The following is a 23,332-nucleotide window of genomic DNA, read 5'->3' on the forward strand; positions in this document are numbered from 1 at the left end:
TCCCTCTGACTGTCAGATGGATGTTAAAAATCTCATGATAATTTTCAGAGAACTTCAGACGATTTATCCCCAGTTTTCCTCACAGCCATAACTAAAAAAGATTACCTGGCCACAAGCCATGGTCACATTGCTGTTTTGGGGATCTTGCTGTGCATAGACTGGCTGTTGAATGATGCACATGACAACAGCGACGACAGTTCAAAATGCTCTTCATTTGCCACTGTGAGAACTTTCCTAGGACTGAGAAGAGTTTGATGCTTTTGGATGAATACTCAACTTGTGTATCTTTATTGGTAAAAATGTCTATACTGCTTAGTTTGAAAGCTTATTCAAGAAGCAAAAATACTTTGCAAATCAACATTACATTATGTATTCACAAAAATTGATTGTTTAAAAAACAGACCTTGAGTTTTCAGATCGCTATTTATTCAGGAGCAGCTCCTGACTGTGTTCAATGTTTGTCTCATTTCAAGGACAGATTTTGTACTTTAAAGAGTTTAAACTAATTTTGTAGAGAACATGCACCAGAATGAAAGATGGAAGAGGAGAAATAAGGGGCATATAGGTTATTAGATTTAGATTACCTACAGTGTGGAAACAGGCCCTTCAGCCCAACAAGTCCACACTGCCACACATCCCACCCAGACCCATCCCGCTATAACCCACACATCCTGAACACTACGGGCAATTTAGCACGGCCGATCCACCTAGCCTGCACATCTTTGGACTGTGGGAGGAAACCGGGGCACCCAGAGGAAACCCATGCAGACACGAGAAGAATGTGCAAACTCCACACAGACAGTCGCCCGAGGCTAGAATCGAACCCGGATCCCTGGTGCTGTGAGACTGCAGTGCTAACCACTGAGTCACCGTGCTGGTGTGGGAGAGACAAATAGTGCTGAAGTAACAAAGTTCAGAAATAGTATGATCACACAGGAGGCAAATGGGAAACAGTCCAGATGGGTTTGGAGTGTACATGTGTGAATGCAAAGCACTTAACAGACCTTGTTGAAAGAGAGGAAGGATTGGAGCTTAATAATCCACAGTACAAGGTTTTCAAGGAAGATTTAAGACCTTAAAGCATTGAGCCCTTTGGGTGTACTCTGCCATTCCATGAGATCATGGCTGATCTGATAATCCTCAACTCCTCTTCTTTGTCCCATTACTCTTGAACCCTTTCCTGATAAAAGCTGTCAATCACAGCCTCAAATATACTCAGTTCCCAGCCTCAGCAGCCCTCTGCAGTAGATAATTCCACAGATTCACGATCTTTAAAGAGAAAAAAATCCTCACCATCATCTTTATCTGACGTGTGTGACACCAGCCCCCTACTCCACCATTTTTGAGATTATGCCCGCTGGACCTAGACTCTCCCACAAGGGGAAACAACTTCTCCACATCAACCCAAAAGTCCCCTGTATGATTTAATAAGGTTGCCTCATTTTTCTATATTCCAATGGGTACAGGCCCAAACTACTCAGTCTGTCCTCATAAGACAGTCCTTCCACACCTGGTATCAACCCAGCGAACCTTCTGCCTCCAATGTCAGTGTATCTTTTCTTAGATAAAGGACTCAACTGTTCATAGTACTCTAGCTGCGGCCTGACTAATGCCTTATATAGTTTTAGCAAAACCTCATTACTTTTATACTTCATTCCCTTTGAGATAAAAGCTTTTGAGACCATAGAAGAGTGGTCCTAAACCTTCTGTAGCATTCTGCAGTCTTTCTCCATTAAATAATATTCATCTCCTGTATTCTTTCTACCAAAGTGCATAACCTCACATTTTCCCAGACTTTATTCTGGCTGCAGTGTTTCTGTCAGCTCGCTTAACCTGTCTATATACTGTACAGGGTCTTTGTGTCATCCACAAATTTGGCTATAATACATTTACTTTCCTCATCAATGTAATGAGTATATATTGTAAATAATTGTGGTCCCAGCATTGATCCCTGTACAAAGTACAAGTTATGGGCTACCATCCTGAAAATGTCCCCCTCCCATCCCAAATCTCTGTCTTCTCTGAGTTAGTCAATCCTTTGTCCATGCTGTCAGCTTATTAAGAAGCCTAATATGTGGTACCTTATCAAATGCCTTCTGAAAATCCAAATATATTGCATCCTCTGTTTTCCCTTTATCTATCCTGGTGAGAAAATGCAAAGCACTCAGAAACAAAAGAAGAATGTAACTTCTTTGCAGCTTCTCTTCAGGACAAGGTACAATTTTCTTCCTGAGATAGGAACTGGGAATTAAACTTTTCATTTCATTTTCTCCCCACTGGTCCTGGAACTGTCGCCTTTCTTGCTGGATAGCCTTCAAAAGTGAATGTAGGAAATCATCGGGTTATTTGACTTTGGAGGACTTCACAGCAGACCCTGTTGTTTGCCAAGTGCCTTTGCACAGCATTCCTAGCAGAAATGGATGGAATGCTTGAGGTGCTGAATCCTGAGTGATTTTCAGGTCTCTCTTTAATCCAATTCTAAATTGCCAACCATGAGCAGAGAGCAGCTAATGGAGCACAGATAAAACTATTGCCCTTTCTGCTCTGCATGGCTCTCTGTCTCTTTGGTAATTTACTGAGGCCAGAGTTATCACAATTTCAGCCAGCAATACTTTGTGGTTTATTTTAATCTCTTGCAGATTCGCAAACAGACCAACATTAAACTGAAAGATTCAGAAATGATTAACAAGTAAGCATTCATGTTGGAACATTCCAGAATGCTGGGGATCAAGTAAGCAAAACGGCCAGAATCAGAAACCAGGAAGTGGAGACTGAATAGTACTTATTGCTCAGTTCCCTATTTACAGATTTAGACTTCATATTGTCTGATTTCTTGCCTCTGAAATTTGGGACAAAATAATCTCTGGAATATAATGAAGAGTTTTCCAAGGTGGAGACTCAAGTGAGCCATTCATGTCTGATTGTGCTTCCCAGGGATGCGGCTTCATTGGCTGGATCAGTATTTATTGCCCATCTCTCTTTACCTTTGAGAAGGTGGTGGTGATCTGCCTTTAGTCCATGTGCTGTAGATAGACCCACAATGCCATGAGGGAGGAAATTCCAGGATTTTGACCCAGTGACACTTGAAGAAACTGCAATACATCTCCAAGTCAGAAGGCATGGGACTTACAGGTGGTGGTGGTTCTAAGCACTTGTTCTTTTAGTAGTTGAGAGTTTGGAAGTGGTGTCTGCAATGATTGTAATAAGGTTCACCAAGTGGATCTCACTATAATATTGATTCCCTGATTGGGATATTAACCTGGTCCAATCAGGGAGCCCTGGCTGACATATAAACAGGAGTGTCAGGAGTTCTACTCACTCTAGGAACTGGGTCAGTGTCATGTACAATGCATGTGTAAATAAAGGATGACTTTGTGATGGGGATACAGGCCTTTGTGGAGATATTTCACCACCTAAGGCAAGTTACTGTTGAGCCATGTGTATAATTCAACAGAGGTCACTTCCTGAGAGAAGGGGCAAACGACATTAGGTACGATATTCCTGTCTTAACAGAAGGCAATGAGCAGAAATCCTTAGAATCTAGAAGGTAGAGAAAAGCCTGTGTAAGGCCTCAATTCAATTGGTACGTGGCCCATGTATTCCTGGGAATAGTGTATTAAATGATGTATTAGGGTTTACTAGAGCCAGGAGATCATTAGGTGGTAATGATTCACAGCAAGATGTGAACACATTTTTCAACCAAAGAACAGCGATTGTAGCTCTGAAGTACATTATGAAGTATATTGAGATGTCCTGAAACTGTACAAGTGTCGACTGAAATACATAATCCTTCTGTATTGTACGTAACTAGCTCTAGTACTAATTTTACAAGAAAACCAGGAAATCATAGAATCACCACAATGTGGAAACAGGCCATTCAGCCCATCAAGTCCATATCAACCTTCCACTGAGCATCCTACCCAGATCCACCCCCCTACCCTAACCCTGTAACCCTGAATTCCCTATGTCTAATCTACCTAGCCTGCTCTCTACAGGGTAATTTAGCATGGCCAATCCAACTAACATGTGGGAGGAAACCAGAACATCCGGCAGAAACCTACGCAGACATGGGCAGAATGTTCTAACTCCACACCGATAGTCACCCAAGGCTGGGATCAAATCTGTGTCCCTGGTGTTGTGAAACAGCAGTGCTGACCACCTGAGCCATGATGCTACTCCAAAACTGATCTTTGTCACAAGTTCACCCATGTGTCATAGAATATCCAGCAGTGCCTCACTCTATGTTAAAAGTCATGTCAAAATAGTTCTATGACTTCTGAATTTTCAGAATGGAAATCTTAAGGCCTTTCTTCCTGGACCATTTTTTGTGACTGGTCTATTGAACTGTTCAGAAAATCTCGCAAGTAGCATAACGAGTCACAGTGAGTCACTGGGTTACAGAAACATCAAAAAATATTTATATGTGATACATAACAAGAATTGGACCTCCAACAAATTCCTTGTAAATTAGAGCACTGAAAGATTCCTAAGACGTAGGATCATGCTGTATGTAAAGGAAAGCCTTCTTTTTTTTGCTCTATATTGCGAAGATATTGAAGAAAGCCTGAAAGGTGTGGTGGAGGTCTTGATTGTCCCTCACATGTGGATGCCTGGTACTTTCACTGCAACGGTCTCAGGGCAGCTTTTGCTGTTGATGTGGTTGCTATCCGTGGGCTGTGTGAGCATGTATCTTGTGATCTCTACCACAGATGTTGCATTAGAGTGGAAGACATCTGTGCTTGTTAATTGGTGGCTGCACTGGACCTTGTACTGTGACCACTGCCTTTTAAACGCACTTTGCACCTAAAGGAGAAAGGCCCTGTTAATCCAAGCGTATCTAGCAACCAGAATATCAACAAGCTTTAACTATTTGAGAGAAATATTGAGGAAATCCCTACCATTGTTCGTGCCTCACATGGGAATGCTGTACATTAGGCTGAAATGAGAGAAACTCATTGGCCAGTTTTTTCAAGACCTCTTTGGGCTGGAATTTCCTCAGAAGACTTGCTCCAAGTCAGTATGTACAATGATGGAAACAACACGAGTCTGGTGCAGAGGCCTACCACCAACCGGAGTTTCCTCTCTGTACCCCACAGAGAAGACTGGTGACCACGCCTCTCTACATGATTAGAAATTGGGGGGTGGAAGATGGGGCATCCACTGACCGTCCAAGTATCGCCTGCAGGTGAATGATAGCAGCAATGACAATCCCTCGGGGTAGCTTCATGGAGGGGAGGCTTCTCTAAATCCCTTATTGCCTTTTATAGCTAATATGGCTATTGTTGGACTCTGACAACATTGCAACATCAGCCTTTGAGGTTCTTCCACCTGCACATCTGGAGGCAGGATTCAGCAGATTGCTCCCTGGAATGAGACGGATGTCCTATTGGGCCGATATTCACTGGAGTTTGGCAGAGTGAGAGGTGATCACTCCAAAACACACAAGGTTCTGAAGGGGCTTTTCGGGATAGATACTGAGAAGTTATGTTCCCCACCTGGAACATGGGACTGATCGTTTAGGACTGAGATGTGGATAAATGTCTTAACTCAGTTTGTTGTGAATCTTGAAATTCTGTGTCCCAGAAGGTGTGGATGCTCAATTATTGAATCTATTTAAGGGTGGGACAGGCAGAGTTTTGGTCTCAGGGAATCTACAGAGACTGGGTGAGAAAGTGGAGTAGAGATAGATCAGCCATGATCACACTGACTGGCAGACCATGTGCAATGGGCCGAAAACTCTATTCATCCTATTTCTGATATTTTGTAACAGCTACTATGATTGAATCAGCTAGAACTTTTGTGAAAGTGGAGACCCTGCCCAAGCCCTGTACAGCGGGATAGTCCCAGGGCAGAAAACAAAGCTGGTTCAGACCAGGGTCATGATTCTTGAGAAACAGGCTCTTGGAGTCAGATTAGGACGTCAGTGAGCAATCCCCAATTCTTTATAAGTCACAGGCTTGAGCTTCCACTAAGATTCTGGCCCCCAAACAGTAGAGATTGTGGGAATGTGGCCTAGTAATCCAGAGGGCCTGGCTAATGCCCTGAGGATATGGGTTCGTGGCATCTAGAATTTAAATTCAACAATTAAATTGAAATATAAAACTAGCCTTACCATCATTTATTGTCATAAAAAACCCATTCTGTATGCTCATGTCCTTTAGGGATGGAAATCTGCTATCCTTATCTGCTCTGGCCGACATGTGACTCTAGATCCACAGCAATATGGATCCACAGCAATTAACTGTATTACAGAACATGGAACAATACAGTGTAGAACAGGCCCTTCGGCTCTCGATGTTGTGCCGACCTGTGAACTAATCTAAGCCCATCCCCCTACACTATCCCATCATCATCCATATGCTTATCCAAGGACTATTTAAATGTCCCTAATGTGGCTGAGTTAACTACATTGGCAGGCAGGGTATTCCACGCCCTTACCACTCTCTGAGTAAAGAACCTGCCTCTGACATCTGTCTTAAATCTATCACCCCTCAATTTGTAGCTATGCCCCCTTGCACCAGCTGATGTCATCATCCTTGGAAAAAGACTCTCACTGTCCACCCAATCTAATCCTCTGATCATCTTGTATGTCTCTATTAAAGCCCCTCGTAGCCTTCTTCTCTCCAATGAGAACAGACCCAAGTCCCTCAGCCTTTCTTCATAAGACCTTCGCTCCAGGCCAGGCATCATCCTGGTAAATCTCCTCTGCACCTTTTCCAATGCTTCCACATCCTTCCTGTAATGGGGCAACCAGAACTGCACGCACTAGTCCAAAATGAGACCGCACTAGCATTTTGTACAGTTGCAGCATGACATCACAGATCCGGAACTCAGTCCCTCTACCAATAAAACCTAAAACATACTTGATCACCTTCTCAAAAAACTCAATGAGGTTTGTGAGACACGACCTGCCCTTGACAAATCCATGTTGACTATCTCCAATCAAATTGTTGCTTCCTAGATGATTATAAATCTTATCTCTTGTAATCCTTTCCAAACCTTTTCCTACAACAGGCGTAAGGCTCACAGGTCTATAATTGTCTGGGTCATCCCTACTGCCCTTCTTGAACAAGGGCACAACATTTGCAATCCTCCAGTCCTCTGGTACTAAACCTGTAGACAATGAGGACTCAAAGATCCAGGCCAAAGGGTCCGCCACCTCTCCCTAGCGTCCCAGAGAATCCTCGGAAAAATCCCATCTGGCCCAGGGGATTTATCTACCTTCACACCTTATAGAATTGATAACACCTCCTCCTTACTAACCTCAATCCTTTCAATTCTAGTAGCCCATAACTCAGTCTTCTCATCTACAATAATCTCCTTTTCCTGAATGAAAACAGTTGAAAAATATTCGTTTAGCACCTCTCCAATCTCCACAGGGTTCACAAACAACTTCTCACTTCTGTCTTTGACTGGATCTCTTCCTACCCTAGTCATCCTCTTATTCCTCACATAACTATAGAAAGCTTTAGGGTTCTCCTTTATTCTATCTGCTAATGTCTGCTCGTGTCCCCTCCTTGCTCTTCTTAACTCTCTCTTTAAATCCTTCCTAGCTAATCTGTAACTCTCCATCGCATCAACTGAACCATCTCGTCTCATTGTCACATAAACCTCCCTCTTCCGCTTAACAAGAGATACAATTTCTGTAATAAACCACGGTCCCCTTACCTTATCACTTCCTCCCAGCCTGACAGGGACATACCTATCGAGGACAGACCATATCTGTTCCTTAAACCAGCTCCACATTTCGATTGTCCCCATCCCCTGCATTTTGCTAACCCATTCTATGCCTCCTAAGTCTTGCCTAATCGCATTATAATTGCCATTCCCCCATCTATAACTCTTGCCCTGTGGCATGTTCCTCTCCCTTTCCATCGCTGAACTAAATGTAACCGAATTATGGTCACTCTCTCCAAAGTGCTCACCTACCACTAAATCAAACGCCTGGCCTGGTTCATTACCAAGTACCAGATCCTGTGTGGCCTCCCCTCTCGTCGGCCCTTCCACATACTGTGTCAGGAAACCCTTCTGCACACATTGGACAAAAACTGATCCATCCGACGTACTAGATTTATAGCATTTCCAGTCAATGTTAGGGAAGTTAAAGTCTCCCATAATGAGCACCCTGTTCCTTTCACTCCTGCCCAGAATCGTTTTGCCAATCCTCTCCTTCACATCCCTGGAACTTTGCGAAAAAAACTCCCAGCAGTGTTACCTCTCCTCTCCTGTTTCTGACCTCGGCCCATACCACCTCAGTAGACAAATCCTCTTCAAAAGTTCTTTCAGCCACCGTTATACTGTCCTTGACTAACAAAGCCACACCTCCCCCTCTTTTACACCTTCCCTGATCTTAATGAGAGATCTAAACCCCAGAACCTGCAACATCCATTCCTGACCCTGCTCTATCCATGTCTCCGAAATAGCCACAAAATCGAAGTCCCAGGTACCTATCCATGCTGCAAGCTCACCCACCTTATTCCGGATACTCCTGGCATTCAAGTAGACACACTTCAATCCAGCTTGCTGTCTGCCAGCACACTCCTGTGACACTGAGATCCTGTCCATGTCCTCTCTGCTCTCTTCCTCCTGTGTACTGGAACTACACCACAGTTCCCCATCCTCTTGATGAGCTAGTTTAAAGCCACCCAAATAGCACGAGCAAATTTCCTGCGCAGGATATTAGTGCCTCTCTGGTTCAAGTGGATACCACCCTGTTTGTACAGGTCCCACCTTCCCCAGAATGAGCCCCAATTGTCCATGTACCTGAAGCCCTCCCTCCTGCAGCATCCCTGCAGCCACGTGTTCAGCTGAAATCTCTCCCTGTTCTTTGCCTCGCTATCACTTGGCACGGGTAACAAACCAGAGATAACCACTCTGTTTATTCTAGCTCTCAGCTTCCACCCTAGCTCCCTCAAATCCTGCCTGACATCCCTATCCCTCTTTCTACCTATGTCGTTGGTACCTATGTGAACCACGACTTGGGGCTGGTCACCCTCTCCCTTCAGGACCCCAAAGACATGATCGGAGACATCACGGACCCTAGCACCTGGGAGGCAACACACCGACTGTGATTCTCTTTCGTTCCTGGCAAACCTTCTATCTGTCCCTCTAACTACTGAATCTCTAATGACTAACACTCTCTTCCTATTCTCCCTTCCCTTCTGTGCAAGAGGGACAGACTCTGTGCCAGAGACCTACACCCTACTGCATGCCCCTGGTAAGACTTCCCCCCCAACAGTATCCAAAATGATACACTTGTTTTTCAGGGGAACGACCACAGGGGATCCCTGCACTGACTGCTTAATCCCCCTTCTAACAGTTACCCAGCTTTCTTCATGCTTAGGAGTAACTACTCCCCTGTAACTCTTGTCTATCAATGACTCTGCCTCCCGAATGATCCGAAGTTCATCCAGCTCCCGCTCCAGTTCCCTAACGCGGTCTTGGAGGAGGAAGAGTTGGGTGCACTTCGTGCAGATGTATTCTGAAATGGCCAAGCAAGCCCTTCAGTTTAGGGGCAATATGGGATGGAGAACAAATGTCAGCCTTGCCCACGATGCCTGCATCCCATGAAAGAATGAATTAAAAACATCTGAGATGAGCAATGTTGGCAGGAAAGATGTTGTAGTTTGAACAGGAATTCTACTTGAATGGGCTTGGCTAGAGCTTGATAACTCATGCAAAATCTTGGAAGTCAAACTTACCTCTCCATTATAAAAGCAGAATATCGTTGTCACCAGTATACCCTGTGAAATAAAGCAGATTTGTTTATCATTTAGCCATGTTTGGGAGTTTCCTATCCAGTCAAGCTTAGGTCATTCTGCCACCAGTTCTGAGAGGGCAAGTCTGTCAGAACATTCAGTTCCAAAGCAACTACCTGTCTGCAATTTGAAATGGAAATGTGAAGAACCATTTGTGTGTGAATTAGCCACATTGCAACAGGAATGCACTTCTCACGTAGCCCATAGATTGCAGCGTGGTTTAGGGGATCTGTATGAACACCGGAGTCAGTAAATCATTGAAATGACAAGGGCCATGGCCCATCAAATTGATCTTGGACCATACTGACAGTTTTCTCACCCAACAGTCCAATCACCTGGTTTTCTCCTTGTGGTTAGTTTCCCACCCACAAGCTGGTAACTTCAAACAGTGACCAATTGGACTACGGGGCTCTGCATATGAGGAAGTCCCTGGAACAATCTGCATCCCACCTCTCAAATGGGGATGCATCAGTGGAAGGATGTTATTTGGGAGTGTAGGTCTGTGCTGTGCCATCACAATATAGTGTTACTAATGCACAGGTATGTAGTACTAAACAGATCATAGCCTATAGATTGGAAACAAACAGAGCTGAAGTATCACCAGAACATCTGTGGACAGAACTGGATGGATAGGCAGATTACAGTGTTTAAAAAAAACTAGAAAGGTCAGAATCTGTGGTATGGTATCCCCATTTAGGCTCCAAAATTAAGTTTCTGGACACTGGCTGTTTTATCTGATGTTCAATGTTAAACAAAATCAAACAACTTCTCTCTGTTATTCCCAGAGTGTTGCCCTCATGAAGCATCCTTTAGTACTTCAGCCAAGTGGCAATCAGAAGTCACTGCACAGTGACCAGGAGCAGCATCCCTTGGCCGATTTGCATTTCTTCAGCCCAGGGACACAAATACCAAATCTAAACCCTGAACCTGTTGCAGCTCACTCAGCACTGGCCATGAACAGAGCCTGGGACTTTCCTCTGTACTCTTTGTGTGGGGCAGCTGGTGAGACACACTGATGATACTTTGCCCTATATATGCCCATTTGTATGACCATCACTCATTATTCTGTGGCTTTGTGGGCAACATTAAGTCGAACTTGAATTGGTTTGATGGCAGACAGAATTTCAATAGGGCTCAGCCCTCACCCCAACAGGAAACTGGGCAATGGTCCTGGAGTGGTTGTCCATAAAATGTCTGAAAATATTTTACCTGATAATGTATACAGATGTGCATCACATGCTCATAAATCTCTCCAGTAATGTGCCCTTTGGGTTTTGATGGAACCAGAACATACTGAATGCCAAGCAATGGCACCAGAATCAATGTGGCTCGCACAACCTTCATGTAAGCTTTTGACTGCGCCTGGTGGGTAACCCTCAGCTTTGTGATAAGAACTCGAACAATGTTGAGTAGAAAAAACAGGTTGACCTGGGAGTTAGGGCAAACAGAATTATGAGAGATAAGCAATGACATCCAACTCATCAACCCTCAGCCCAGTCCACAGCAGTTCACAAACACAGCTCAGTCCCCACCTTCCAAACATTCACTAACGCCTGTAGGGAACTAGATAATGGAGTCAGCATGACTAAAGGGAAGAGTAGGCAGGGAGCAGATGATGAACACAAAGGGACCGGTGGACTGAGGTGCATTTGTTTTAATTCAAAAAGTGTGGTAGATAAGGCAGATGAACTTAGGGCTTGGATCAGTACCTGGGAGTATGATGTTATTGCTATTACTGAGACTTGGTTGAGGGAAGGGTATGATTGGCAACTAGATGTCCCAGGATATTGATGCTTCAGGCAGGATAGAGAGGGAGGTAAGAGGGGTGGAGGACTTGCATTACTGGTCAGAGACGATATCACAGCTGTACTGAAGGAGGGCACTATGGAGGACTCGAGCAGTGAGGCAATATGTGCAGAACTCAGAAATAGGAAGGATGCAGTAACAATGTTGGGGCTGTACTACAGGCCTCCCAACAGCGAGCGTGAGGTAGAGGTACAAATATGTAAACAGATAATGGAAAGGTGTAGGAGAAACAGGGTGGTGGTGACGGAAGATTTTAATTTTCTCAACATTGACTGGGATTCACTTAGTGTTAGGGGTCAAGATGGAGCAGAATTCATAAGGAGCATCCAGGAGGGTTTTCTAGAGCAGTATGTATGTAGTCCAACTCGGGAAGGGGCCATACTGGACCTGGTGTTGGGGAATGAACCTGGCCAGGTGGTTGAAATTACAGTAGGAGACTTTGGAAATAGCGACCACAATTCCGTAAGTTTTACAATACTCGTGGACAAGGATGGGAGTGGTCCGAAAGGAAGAGTTCTAAACTGGGGCAAGACCAACTATACCAAGATTCGGCAGAATCTGAGGAATGTAAAGGTTGATATGGGGAATGTTAATATGTGGGAGGCTTTTAAAGAGAGGTTGATTAGCGTGCAGGAGAGACATGTTTCTGTGAAAATGAGGAATAGAAATGGCAAGATTAGGGAACCATGGATGACAGGTGAAATTGTGAGACTAGCCAAGAGGAAAAAGGAAGCATACATAAAGTCTAGGTGACTGAAGACAGACGAAGCTTTGGAACAATATCAGGAATGTAGGGCAAATCTGAAACGAGAAATTAAGAGGGCTAAAAGGGGACAGGAGATATCTTTAGCAGACATGGTTAAGGAAAATCCCAAAGCCTTTTATTCATATATAAATAGCAAGAGGGTAACTAGAGAAAGAATTGGCCCACTTAAGGACAAAGAAGGAAAGTTATGTGTTGAGTCAGAGAAAATGGGTGACATTCTTAATGAGTACTTTGCATCGGTATTCACCAAGGAGAGGGACATGACGGATGTTGAGTTAGCGATAGATGTTTGATTACTCTATGTCAAGTCAGCATAAGGAGGGATGAAGTGTTGGGTATTCGAAAAGGCATTAGGGTGGACAAGTTTCCAGGTCCGGATGGTATCTATCCCAGGTTATTGAGGGAAGTGAGAGAGGAAATAGTCGGGGCCTTAACAGATATCTTTGCAGCATCCTTAAACACGGGTGAGGTCCTCGAAGACCAGATAATTGTTAATGTCCCCTTGTTTAAGAAGGATAACAGGGATAATCCAGGTAATTATCGACTGGTGAGTCTGACGTCAGTGGTAGGGTAGCTGCTGGAGAAGATACTGAGGGATAGGATCTATTCCCATTTGGAAGAAAATGGGATTATCAGTGATAGACAACATGGTTTTGTACAGGGAAGGTCATGTCTTACCAACTTAATAGAATTCTTTGAGGACATGACAAAGTTGATTGATGAGGGAAATGCTGTAGATGTCATATACATGGACTTCAGTAAGGCATTTGCTAAGGTTCCCCATGGCAGGCTGATGGAGAAAATGAAGTCACATGGGGTCCAGGGTGTGCTAGCTAGATGGATAAAAAAACTGGCTAGGCAACAGGAGACAGAGAGTAGTAGTGGAAGGGGGTTTCTCAAATTGGAGACCTGTGACCAGTGGTGTTCCACAGGGATCTGTGCTGGGACCACTGTTGTTTGTGATATACGTAAATAATTTGGAGGAAGGTGTAGGTGGTCTGATCAGCAAGTTTGCAGATGACATGAAGATTGATGGAGTAGCAGATAGTGAAGGGGAGTGTCAGAGATTAGAGCAGAATACAGATAGATTGGAGAGTTGGGCAGATAAATGGCAGATGGAGTTCAATCTGGGCAAATGCGAGGTGATACATTTTGGAAGATCTAATTCAAGAGCAAACTATACAGTAAATGGAAAAGTCCTGGGGAAAATTGATGTACAGAGAGATCTGGGTGTTCAGGTCCATTGTTCCCTGAAGGTGGCAACGCAGGTCAATAGGGTGGTCAAGAAGGCTTACGGCATGCTTTCCTTCATCAGACGGGGTATTGAGTACAAGAGTTGGCTGGTCATGTTACAGTTGTTTAAGACTTTGGTTCAGCCACATTTAGAGTGCTGCGTACAGTTCTGGCCGCCTCATTACCAAAAGGATGTGGATGCTTTGAAGGGGGTGCAGAGGAGGTTCACCAGGATATTGCCTGGTATGGACGGTGCTAGCTATGAAGAGAGGTTGAGTAGATTAGGATTATTTTCATTAGAAAGACGGAGATTGAGGGGGGACCTGATTGAGGTCTACAAAATCATGAGGGGTACAGACAAGGTGGATAGCAAGAAGCTTTTTCCCAGAGTGGGGGACTCAATTACTCGGGGTTATGAATTCAAAATGAGAGGAGGAAAGTTTAAGGGAGATATGCATGGAAAGTTCTTTACACAGAGGGTGGTGGGTGCCTGGAACATGTTGCCAGCGGAGGTGGTAGACGCAGACATGATAGTGTCTTTTAGGATGTATCTGGACAGGTACATGGATGGGCAGGGAGCAGAGGGATACAGACTCTTTTAGAAAATAGATGACAGGTTTAGTCAGAGGATTTCGATCAGCGCAGGCTTGGAGGGCCGAAGGGCCCGTCCCTGTGCTGTAATTTTCTTTGTTCTTTGTTCTTTGTTCCTGATATATTTCACAAGGATCTTCTGCCTTTATTGAGTGTAAATCAGCACTGATTGACCATCTGACTGTGATACGATGCCAGCTCCTCATACAACTGCTAGGAGTGGGAATACTGACAGTTTTCATGTTCCTTATCCCTAAGACACTGAAGTCAGTGGTGACACCACGAGCCCCCACCCTGGGAGAACTTGGATATTCCTGATGTCTGCAGTTTGGTGAGCAGAGCACATGTAGTCGCACCTTGCATAATCATAGAATCACACAGTACAGAAAAGGCTCTTCAGCCCATCAAGTCTGTACCACTAAAAATACACTACTACCTACCGTCGTCCCACTTTGCTGCATTAGGTCCATAGCCTTGAATGTTATAACATTTCAAGTGCTCATCCAAGTATTTTTTGAAGGTTGGGAACTTTTGCACCTCAATTACCCTCCCAGGCAGTGCTTGCCAGACCCTCACCACTCTCTGGGTTAAAAAATGTTTCATCAAATCCCCTCTATAGTTCCTGCCTTTCACTTTAGAAGTATATCCCTTATTATTATCCCCTACAACTAAAGGGAAGAGGTCCTTTCTAGACATCCTGCCCATGCCCCTTGTAATCTTAGACACCTCTACCAGGACCCGTTCAACTTTCTCTGCTCCAAAGAAAACAACCCAAGCTTATCCAGCTTCTCTTCATCACTGAAATGCTCTGTCCCAGGCAACATCCTGGTGAGAATCCTCTGCGGCCCCTCTGGTGCAGAGACCAGAGCTGTTCCAGCTGTGGCATACCAACGTCCTGCATACCTCTACATAACCTCCCTGCTTTTATAATCTATGCCACATCTGAAAAAGACAAACCTCCCAAATTCTTTCTTATCTACCCTATTAACCTGCCCTGCTACCTTTAGAGATCTGTGGACAAGCACCCCAAGATCCTTCTGTTCCTCTGAGCTTCCTTGTGTCCTGCCATTCATTGGCTACTCCCTTGTCTTGTTACTTCTTCCAAAGTGGATCACCTCACACTTATCAAGATTAAACCATCAACCACTGATCTGACCAATCCATTTATAACCTCCTATAACCGAACACCTTCAACCACCTGGCTAATCTTTGGTTAATCTGCAAATTTACTTATTATGCCATCATCCACATTCTCATCTCCATCATTTAAACATGTTGCAAACCACAAGGGACCCAGCACTGATCCCTGTGGTATGTAACTGCACACCAGGCTCCAATCACACAAACAGCCTTCTACCACCACCCTCTGGCTCCTGTAACTAAGCCAATTTTGGATCCAACCACCATATTGCCATGGATCATATGAGCTTTTAATTTATTTATCAGTTTCCTATGTGGGACTTTGACAAAGGCCATGTTGAAATCTATATAAACTTTATCGACTGCCCTACCCTCATCTATACACTGGGTCACATCCTCAAAAAATTGAGTCAAATTCATTAAGCAACACTTCCCTCTGACAAAACCATGCTGATTATTCCTGCTCAAACCGTGCCTCACTAAATGGAGATGGATTTTCTCATTCAAAATTTTCTCCAATAGTTTGACATCCCACTGATGTGAGACTCACAGGTCTTTAGTTTCCTGATTTATCTTTACCACACTTCTTTTGAAGTGGAACCACATTAGCTGTCCTCCAATCCTCTGGCACATAACCTGTGGCCAGAGAGGAATTGAAAATTTGGGTCAGGGCCCCTGTCATTGCCTCCTTTGTCTTTCACAGCAGCCGGGGGGTACAACACATAAAAATCTCCAATACGTCCTCACTTCTTATATCACTCTCCACAAAAGTCTATCTCCTTGAATTCATTTCTCCCGAGTGAAAACAGATGTGAAGTATTTGTTTAACATTCTACCAATGGCCTCTGGCTTCACACACAGATTGCTGCTATATTCCTTAATGTGCCATACTCATCCCAAGGTTATTCTATTTCCCTTGATGTACCTGTACAATATCTTGCGATTTTCCCAAATCTTGCCCAAATCTTAAATCAATTCATGCCGAGTTTCAAAAAAAGGTACATACCAATAAGGCAGCACATATTGGACCATGAATGATGTACAGAAGATGAGTGCCTGAACTGATCCAGCAACTAGAGAAAATGGAAGAGCAGATTTAGTTGGTGAAACTAGCCCGATCAATTCCCAACATTTTTTTTATCCATCAGTGATGGATAATACACAATGGGCTGTTGCATTATTGAACTGATCCCAGGAAATAGCATCCTCTACCTTGTAGAAACTATTGTTCGCAGTTTATTTACTGAGATGTGATTGGCTCTTGGAGGTCTTGTTTCACAGTGGATTGTGTCCTTGTCTCTGAGCCAGAGGTCCCTAGTTGACCTGGGGAAGATGGCAGGATGATAGAGCAGCACGGTGGCTCAGTGGCTAGCACTGCCACCTCACAGCACCAAGGACCCGGGTTCAATTCCAGCCTCGGGTAACTGTCTGTGTGGAGTTTGCACATTCTCCCCGTGTCTGCGTGGGTTTCCTCCAGGTGCTCCGGTTTTCTCCCACAGTTCAAAGATGTGCAGGCTAGGTGGATCGGCCATGCTAAATTGCTCGTAGTGTTCAGGGGTGTGTGGGTTATAGGGGTATGGGTTTGGGTGGGATACTCCAAAGGGCAGTGTGGACTTGTTGGGCCAAAGGGCCTGTTTCCACACTGTAGGGAATCTAATCTAAACTGCCTTCTTGAACTGTTGCAATCCATGCTCAAACATTCATTCATGTTGTTGTTGAAATAGCTCACAGATTGTTGGAAGAATGTGTTAACCATCAGACAGTGAACTGGTTCTGGAGAAGAGTCACACTGGACTCGAAACGTTAACTCTGTTTCCTTCTCTGCAAATGCTGCCAGACCTGGCAGACTAGCAATTTGTGTGTTTGTTTCAGATTTACAGCATCGACAGTATTTTGCTTTTGTCAAATTAGTGCATTTATTTGATCAAGAATAATGACAGGAGCAACTGACCACAGCACACAGCATTCAGCCCATGACATTTTTACTGGAAAAGCTGGGTGCTCGAAGTGAGCCATATAAAAGCCCAGCACTTGATTCTAAAGGACAAGTTGAGAGATGGTGGTGAAATAGCAATATTACTGGACTTGTAGTCCAGAGATCCAGGCCATTGGCGTGGGGAAATGAGTTCAATTCCCACCACAGCATCTGGTAGAAATTAAATTCAATTAATAAACCACCATGATCTTTTAATATCCATCCGGTCCTCCAGTCGTTACCGGTCTGTCCTCTACATAAGTTCAAATCCACTGCAATGAAATTGACTGTTAACTGCCCTCTGAAATGTTCTAGGGAGAGGCAACAAATGCTGGGATGTTGCCCACATCTCATGAAAGAATAAAGCAATAGAAGAGGTTTTTAATATCAAACAAAGTGGAGAGGATTCTGCCACTTTCCTTGAATCATGAGACTGGGAGAAAGTCTCTCCTGTTGCAAAAACAGGGTCACCATCTTTTAGATCTCCAAATCCCATGGGGCCTTTAAGAGGTACTTGGGCTGAGGACTGTCTATTTATTGAGACTAGTGGAATTATAGGGAAGAGGATGAGTGGGATCATTCCCAAGAGAGTTTGTAAATGGATTGAAATGGAAGTGTTGGAAAGTCTGGGAGATTGATAACAAGGCAACCAATGGAAATAGGCTAAGCCACTATACCCAGGGCCTACTCCAGCCATTCTCCAGCTTCAGTCTGGCAGACATCAGAATAACTGAACTAACCCCTGATCCTGGTTCAACATGGAAGCTAGTTGTGAGGGGAATCCACAAGCACATTGTACTTGCACTGACAAAGTGTTGTGTCCACTGAAATCTGGACCAATTATGTTAAATCCTACTCTGTGTCACACAGAGCTCCATTCTGCAATCCTCAAAGATACAGGCGCAGAGCTCTCTTCATCTTGCGGTTCCCTGTTCATCTCAATGATTTCATCAACCTGCTTTCACTGTGTTCTCACTTGTCCATCAGCTCTCCATCCACTTTGCCTCTTTCCCATCACAATTTTTCACTGCTCTGATCACCTATTTGGTGGTGGGTTGGGAGCTAGGGAGGGGTGTTCTTGGCTAGATTCCAACTCATGTTTTGTGGAATTATATAGTGGATCTTTTCCTTGGCCTGTGCTGTCTCACAGTAACAAAACCTAGCTCCTATGCAGAAGACTAGCAGGTATAAATTTTCTTACTTGTCGTTGAAATATTTGCTTCTGGCAGCTGCGTGTATAATGGCTGGAATCAGTGGGAACCCTGAAAAAACAGAGAGACAGCATCAATTCTTTCAGAGATTCAATGATACAGTAGTGGTGGGTCACATGGCACAATATTCCTCTGCCTATTTAAAGGACCTGGGCAGAACTGAAGTTCCAGGTGCGGTCAGGAAGTTTCTATAAAGAGGGCTGATGGACAGGAGCCACAAGGTGTGAAGAACTGCAATGACTGGCTTCCATTTTACAGATGCTTTGCTTGTATTGTCGGAGAAAGGCTGGTGAAAAGTTCCTCTTCATCACCAGCTGCCACCAAGGAAGAGGCCTGATGGAGGTGGCAGAAGAAATAAGAAGCAGGAGTGGGACTGAGATGCTGAATATTGTCCAGGAAATGATCAGAATGTCATGACTATAGATCAAGGATGGCTCTTGATAGCCAAGTTCTGCGGTGGGACCCTTCCCGCTCTGTGGCTTCAATCTTCCTACCTTCCCCCACATGATATTCACCAGCATCAATCAAATCAGTCTAGTTTTTCCCAAATGACACAATTCCCTCTTTCTCCTTCTCTACTGCCAGAAGTCTCACTCGTCCATTTGTCCTATCAGATCTCATTCAATTCCCCTCACTCTGTCTCCATATCCTGAGATGGCTGTGTCCTAATTTCTCACAGCCATATTCTGTATGCCTCTACCACATCTATCTCATACTTTCCCCCGATCCATATGCAGCAACCCCATTGGGGTGGGGGCGCGGTCAGCATTCAACTATTGTCCCTTAAGAGAAGCTGGAGTGCTAAGTGCCAGGGAGGTGGTACAGCCTATAGGAGGGCTGGAGGGACTGAATAACATTTCTCCAGTACAGGAAGAAGATCTGAACACCAGTAGGCCCTCAAGCACCTTGTGTATTACTGATGGAAAAACTGTAATCTTTCAGACTTGCCTCTTGAGCCTCAGAGCATCACTACTCCGATCATATCTTTACAGTATCTTTTCAACATCTCAAAAACTCCACCACCTGCTATTGTCTTTTCCTTTGCTTTTTCCAGGGCAACTACCTGAAGACTGGAAGCTGCTCCCCAGGAGAGGACAAAGACTCCTCAGGGGCGTGGACACCTCTATCACAAGATACAATGTTGTGGGCAATAGTGCAAATGCCAGCCCGCTTAGGTTGGCCCTCTTCGTTGGGTAGTTGGGAATGCACTTGGCAATTCTCACGTTGAGTGGTAAGCAAGGAACGAGCAGAGTGGCAGAGACAGCTGCTGCAATGAGGAGCCACACGATCCTGTGCTCCCAGGCTCTGCTGATCAGGGCAGAAAGGCAGACTCACTGGGACCAGTTGTGAAAAGGTTGGGACAGCAGCAACAGCCAGCCTCTCCATCTGCAGCAGAAAGAGAAGACGTGGATTTCAACTCAAAGATATGTAGCCTGATGGTGGTAATGGTAACAGCAGCCACAAACATTCATAGAGTTATACAGCACGGAAACAGAACCTTCAGTCCAACCCATCCATGCTGATCAGATATCCTAAATTAATCTAGTCCCATTTGCCAGCATTTGGCCCATATTCCTCCAAACCTTTCCTATATGGTTAATAAGTTTGTGGGTGACACCACAATTGTTGGTATTGTAGACAGTGAAGAAGGTTTTCTCAGATTACAAAGGGATCTTGATCAAGTGGGTCAATGGGCTGAAAAATTGGCAGATCGAGTTGAACCTGGATAAATGCAAGGTATTGCATTTTGGTATATCAAACAAGGGTAGGGCTTATACAAATAATAAGGCCTTGAGTAATGATGTAGAACAGAGGGACCTAGAGGTTCAGGAACATAATCTTTTGAAGTTTGCAACACATATAGACACGGTGGTAAAAAGGCATTTAGTTCACTTGCCTTCATTGCTCAGTCCTTTGATTATGGGAGTTGGGAAGTTGTGTACAGGACATTGGTGAGGCCTTTTCGAGAATATTGTGTCCAGGTCCAGTTGCCGAGTTATAGGAAGGGTATTGTTAAACTGGAGAGGGCTCAGAAGAGATTTGCCAGGATGTTGCCGGGTGTGGAAGGTTTGAGTTATAAAGGAAGGTTGGATAGGCTGGGACTTTTCTCACTGGAGTGTAGGAGGGTGAGAGGCAACCTTATAGAAGTTTATAAAATAATGAAGGTATAGATAGTGTTAATGATAGTTGTCTTTTCCCCAGGATGAGGGATTTCAAGACTAGGGACACATTTTTAAGGTGAGGGGAGAAAGATTTGAAAAAGACAAGGGGAAATTGTTTCCACAGAGGATGGTTTGCATATGAAATGAACTTCCTAAGGAAGTGGTGGATGTGGGTAAAATTACAACGTTTAAAAGACATTTGGACAAGTATATGTATAGGAAAGATTGGAGGGATATGGGCCAGGATCAGGCAGGTGGGATTATGTTCAGCATGGGCTGGTTGGACCTAAGGATCTCTTTCCATGCTGGATGACTCTATGACACTATTCATGTACCCATCCTGAGGCCTTTTAAATGTTGTAATCGTACCAGCCTCCACCACTTCCTCTGGCAGCTCATTCCATATATGCACCACCCTCTGTGTGAAAAAGTTGCCCCTCAGGTCCCTTTTATATCTTTCCTCTCTCTCCTTAAAAATATGCCCTCTAGTTACCCTCGGGACTCCCTTACCCTCAGGAAAGGACCTTTACTATTTGCCTTATTTGTGCTGCTCATGATTTTATAAACCTCTGTAAGATCACTTCTCAGCATCCTATGCTGCAGTGAAAAACAGTTCCAGCCTATCTAGCCTCTCCCTATAACTCCAAGCTAGACAGATAAATTTGGGAGTGTCTCTGATTTGCTCCACTCTGCACCCCCTCAAGTGGTAAGGCTGATATCTCACACCCCATGGGAGAAAGGATTGACTGAACAGAGCTTTCTCAGAATATCTGCATGTCTCATGGCCACTTCTTCGAGTAATACCCAATATGGAAGCTGCATACTGCACCTGCCCTACACTGCCACACTGCCAGTGACCCAGACCTCACAGTCTCTAAAGCTCAGTTCGTCTTCAGCGAAGAACTCCTCTTGATGATGAAGAATCCAGACTAGACTGCCAAAGATTCTGCAGAAGCTTCCTTGGAGAAGAGAAGGTTGAGAGACGTTAATAGATTGATAGAAGTGTTCAGGAAAAGAAAGAGCTCTCTTTACAGTCTTCCTGGCTCAACAGCGAGTTCAATAATTTGTCTCCAATCTCTGGCCCCGTTCTGTTTGCTTTCATACCATTTGTCTTCTTTACTGCCTGCTGTACCTGCATGCTGACCTTCAGTGACTGGTGTCCAAGGACAGTCAGATCCCACTGCACTCTCCCTGCTCCCAAACAACAGTTCCAATCAGGGAACTCAGATTCTATGAGGTCCAGCTGGCTGACCTTATTACAATCACTACAATTGCCTCTACTTCCTCTATATTCCAAAATATACTGGCTAATCTACTCCACCTCTCCTCAGGAGACAGCCTCTAGTGAACCCCTCTGGACTGCCTCCAATGCAAGTATGTTTTTCCTTAGATAAGACGCCCAGAACTATACAAGCGATGAATTGATTTGGCTGTCATAACAAAAGAGCTACCTAATTAACTGACTGCGGCTTCCTCTCGAAACTGAAATTGTTTAGCCTGGCTAAGAATGAAAAGTCTTCACTTTAAGAATAAATGTAGCCTAAGTGCAAACTAGGCCAGGTTTCAGAAGAGATTAACCTTTAAAATTAGCTATTATTATTCCGTGACTCACCAAATTCCCAAGCTAACACAATGTCTAGTTGTCACTCTAATCTACTGTCTTCATGCTACATAACTGCCAAGCTATGACCATCTCGATTAAGAGAATCTGACCATTGCCCCTTGACATTTAATGGCACCACGACTGAACCTTCCACTGTTAACATCTAGTGGGTTATCATTGACCAGAATCTGAATTGGATTAGCCACCTACTCGTTTAACAGCAAGAACAGGTTAGTCAGAGGCTGGGAATTCTGTAACTCATTTCCTGTCTCCCCAAATCTTGTCCACTATCCACAAGGCACAAGTCAAAAGTACAGAGATAATGGGAACCACAGATGCTGGAGAATCCGAGATAACAAAGTGTGGACCTGGATGAACACAGCAGGCCAAGCAGTATCTCAGGAGCACAAAAGCTGACATTTCGGGCCGAGACCCTTCATCAGAAAAAAATTTTTTCTGAAGATGGGTGGGCCTCTGACATTGCTGGAGAATCCGAGATAACAAAGTGTGGACCTGGATGAACACAGCAGGCCAAGCAGTATCTCAGGAGCACAAAAGCTGACATTTCGGGCCGAGACCCTTCATCAAAAAAAAATTTTTTCTGATGAAGGGTCTAGGCCTGAAACATCAGCTTTTGCCCTCCTAAGATGCTGTTTGGCTGGCTGTGTTCATCCAGGTCCACACTTTGTTATCACAAGTCAAAAGTATGATGTAGTGCTCCCCAATTATCTAGATCAGTGCAGCTCCAATAACACTCAGGCTTAACTCCAGACACGCCAAAGCACCCCATATAATTAGCACCCCCACCACCAATGCACTGTGCCTGCTGTGTGTACCATCTACAAGATGAACCATAGCATCTCACCAGGCTCCTTTAACTGCACCTTCTAAAATCATACCCACTTCCATCCAGAAGGACAGGGCAGCAGATACATGGAACACCACCCCCTGCAAGTTGCCCTCCAAGCCACTCACCATCCTGACTTGGAAATACATCGCCGTTCCTTCACTGTCGCTGGATCACGATCCTGGAATTCTCTCCCTAAGGGCATTGTGGGTCTATCAACAGCACATGGACTGCAGCAGT

At 44.4% G+C, this 23,332-nt stretch overlaps 1 protein-coding gene across 3 annotated transcripts in view; it reads right to left on the minus strand.

Moving 5' to 3' along the window:
• Window positions 1-2,737: 2,737 nt before the first annotated feature.
• The window catches only part of LOC125448198 (calcitonin gene-related peptide type 1 receptor-like), a 115,192-nt gene continuing 94,597 nt past the window's right edge, over window positions 2,738-23,332 (minus strand). For all 3 annotated transcript variants that reach the window (XM_059643412.1, XM_059643411.1, XM_048523311.2), the window contains 5 exons: window positions 18,471-18,531; window positions 16,301-16,367; window positions 10,968-11,186; window positions 9,702-9,743; window positions 2,738-4,803 (listed from right to left, as the gene is read on the minus strand). In XM_059643412.1, coding sequence (XP_059499395.1) covers window positions 4,597-4,803; window positions 9,702-9,743; window positions 10,968-11,186; window positions 16,301-16,367; window positions 18,471-18,531 — 596 coding nt within the window. In that variant the 3' untranslated portion in view covers window positions 2,738-4,596. The remainder of the gene's footprint in view (window positions 4,804-9,701; window positions 9,744-10,967; window positions 11,187-16,300; window positions 16,368-18,470; window positions 18,532-23,332) is intronic.

This window comes from Stegostoma tigrinum, chromosome X (assembly GCF_030684315.1).
Source record: "Stegostoma tigrinum isolate sSteTig4 chromosome X, sSteTig4.hap1, whole genome shotgun sequence".
Classification (NCBI taxonomy): Eukaryota; Metazoa; Chordata; class Chondrichthyes; order Orectolobiformes; family Stegostomatidae; genus Stegostoma; species Stegostoma tigrinum.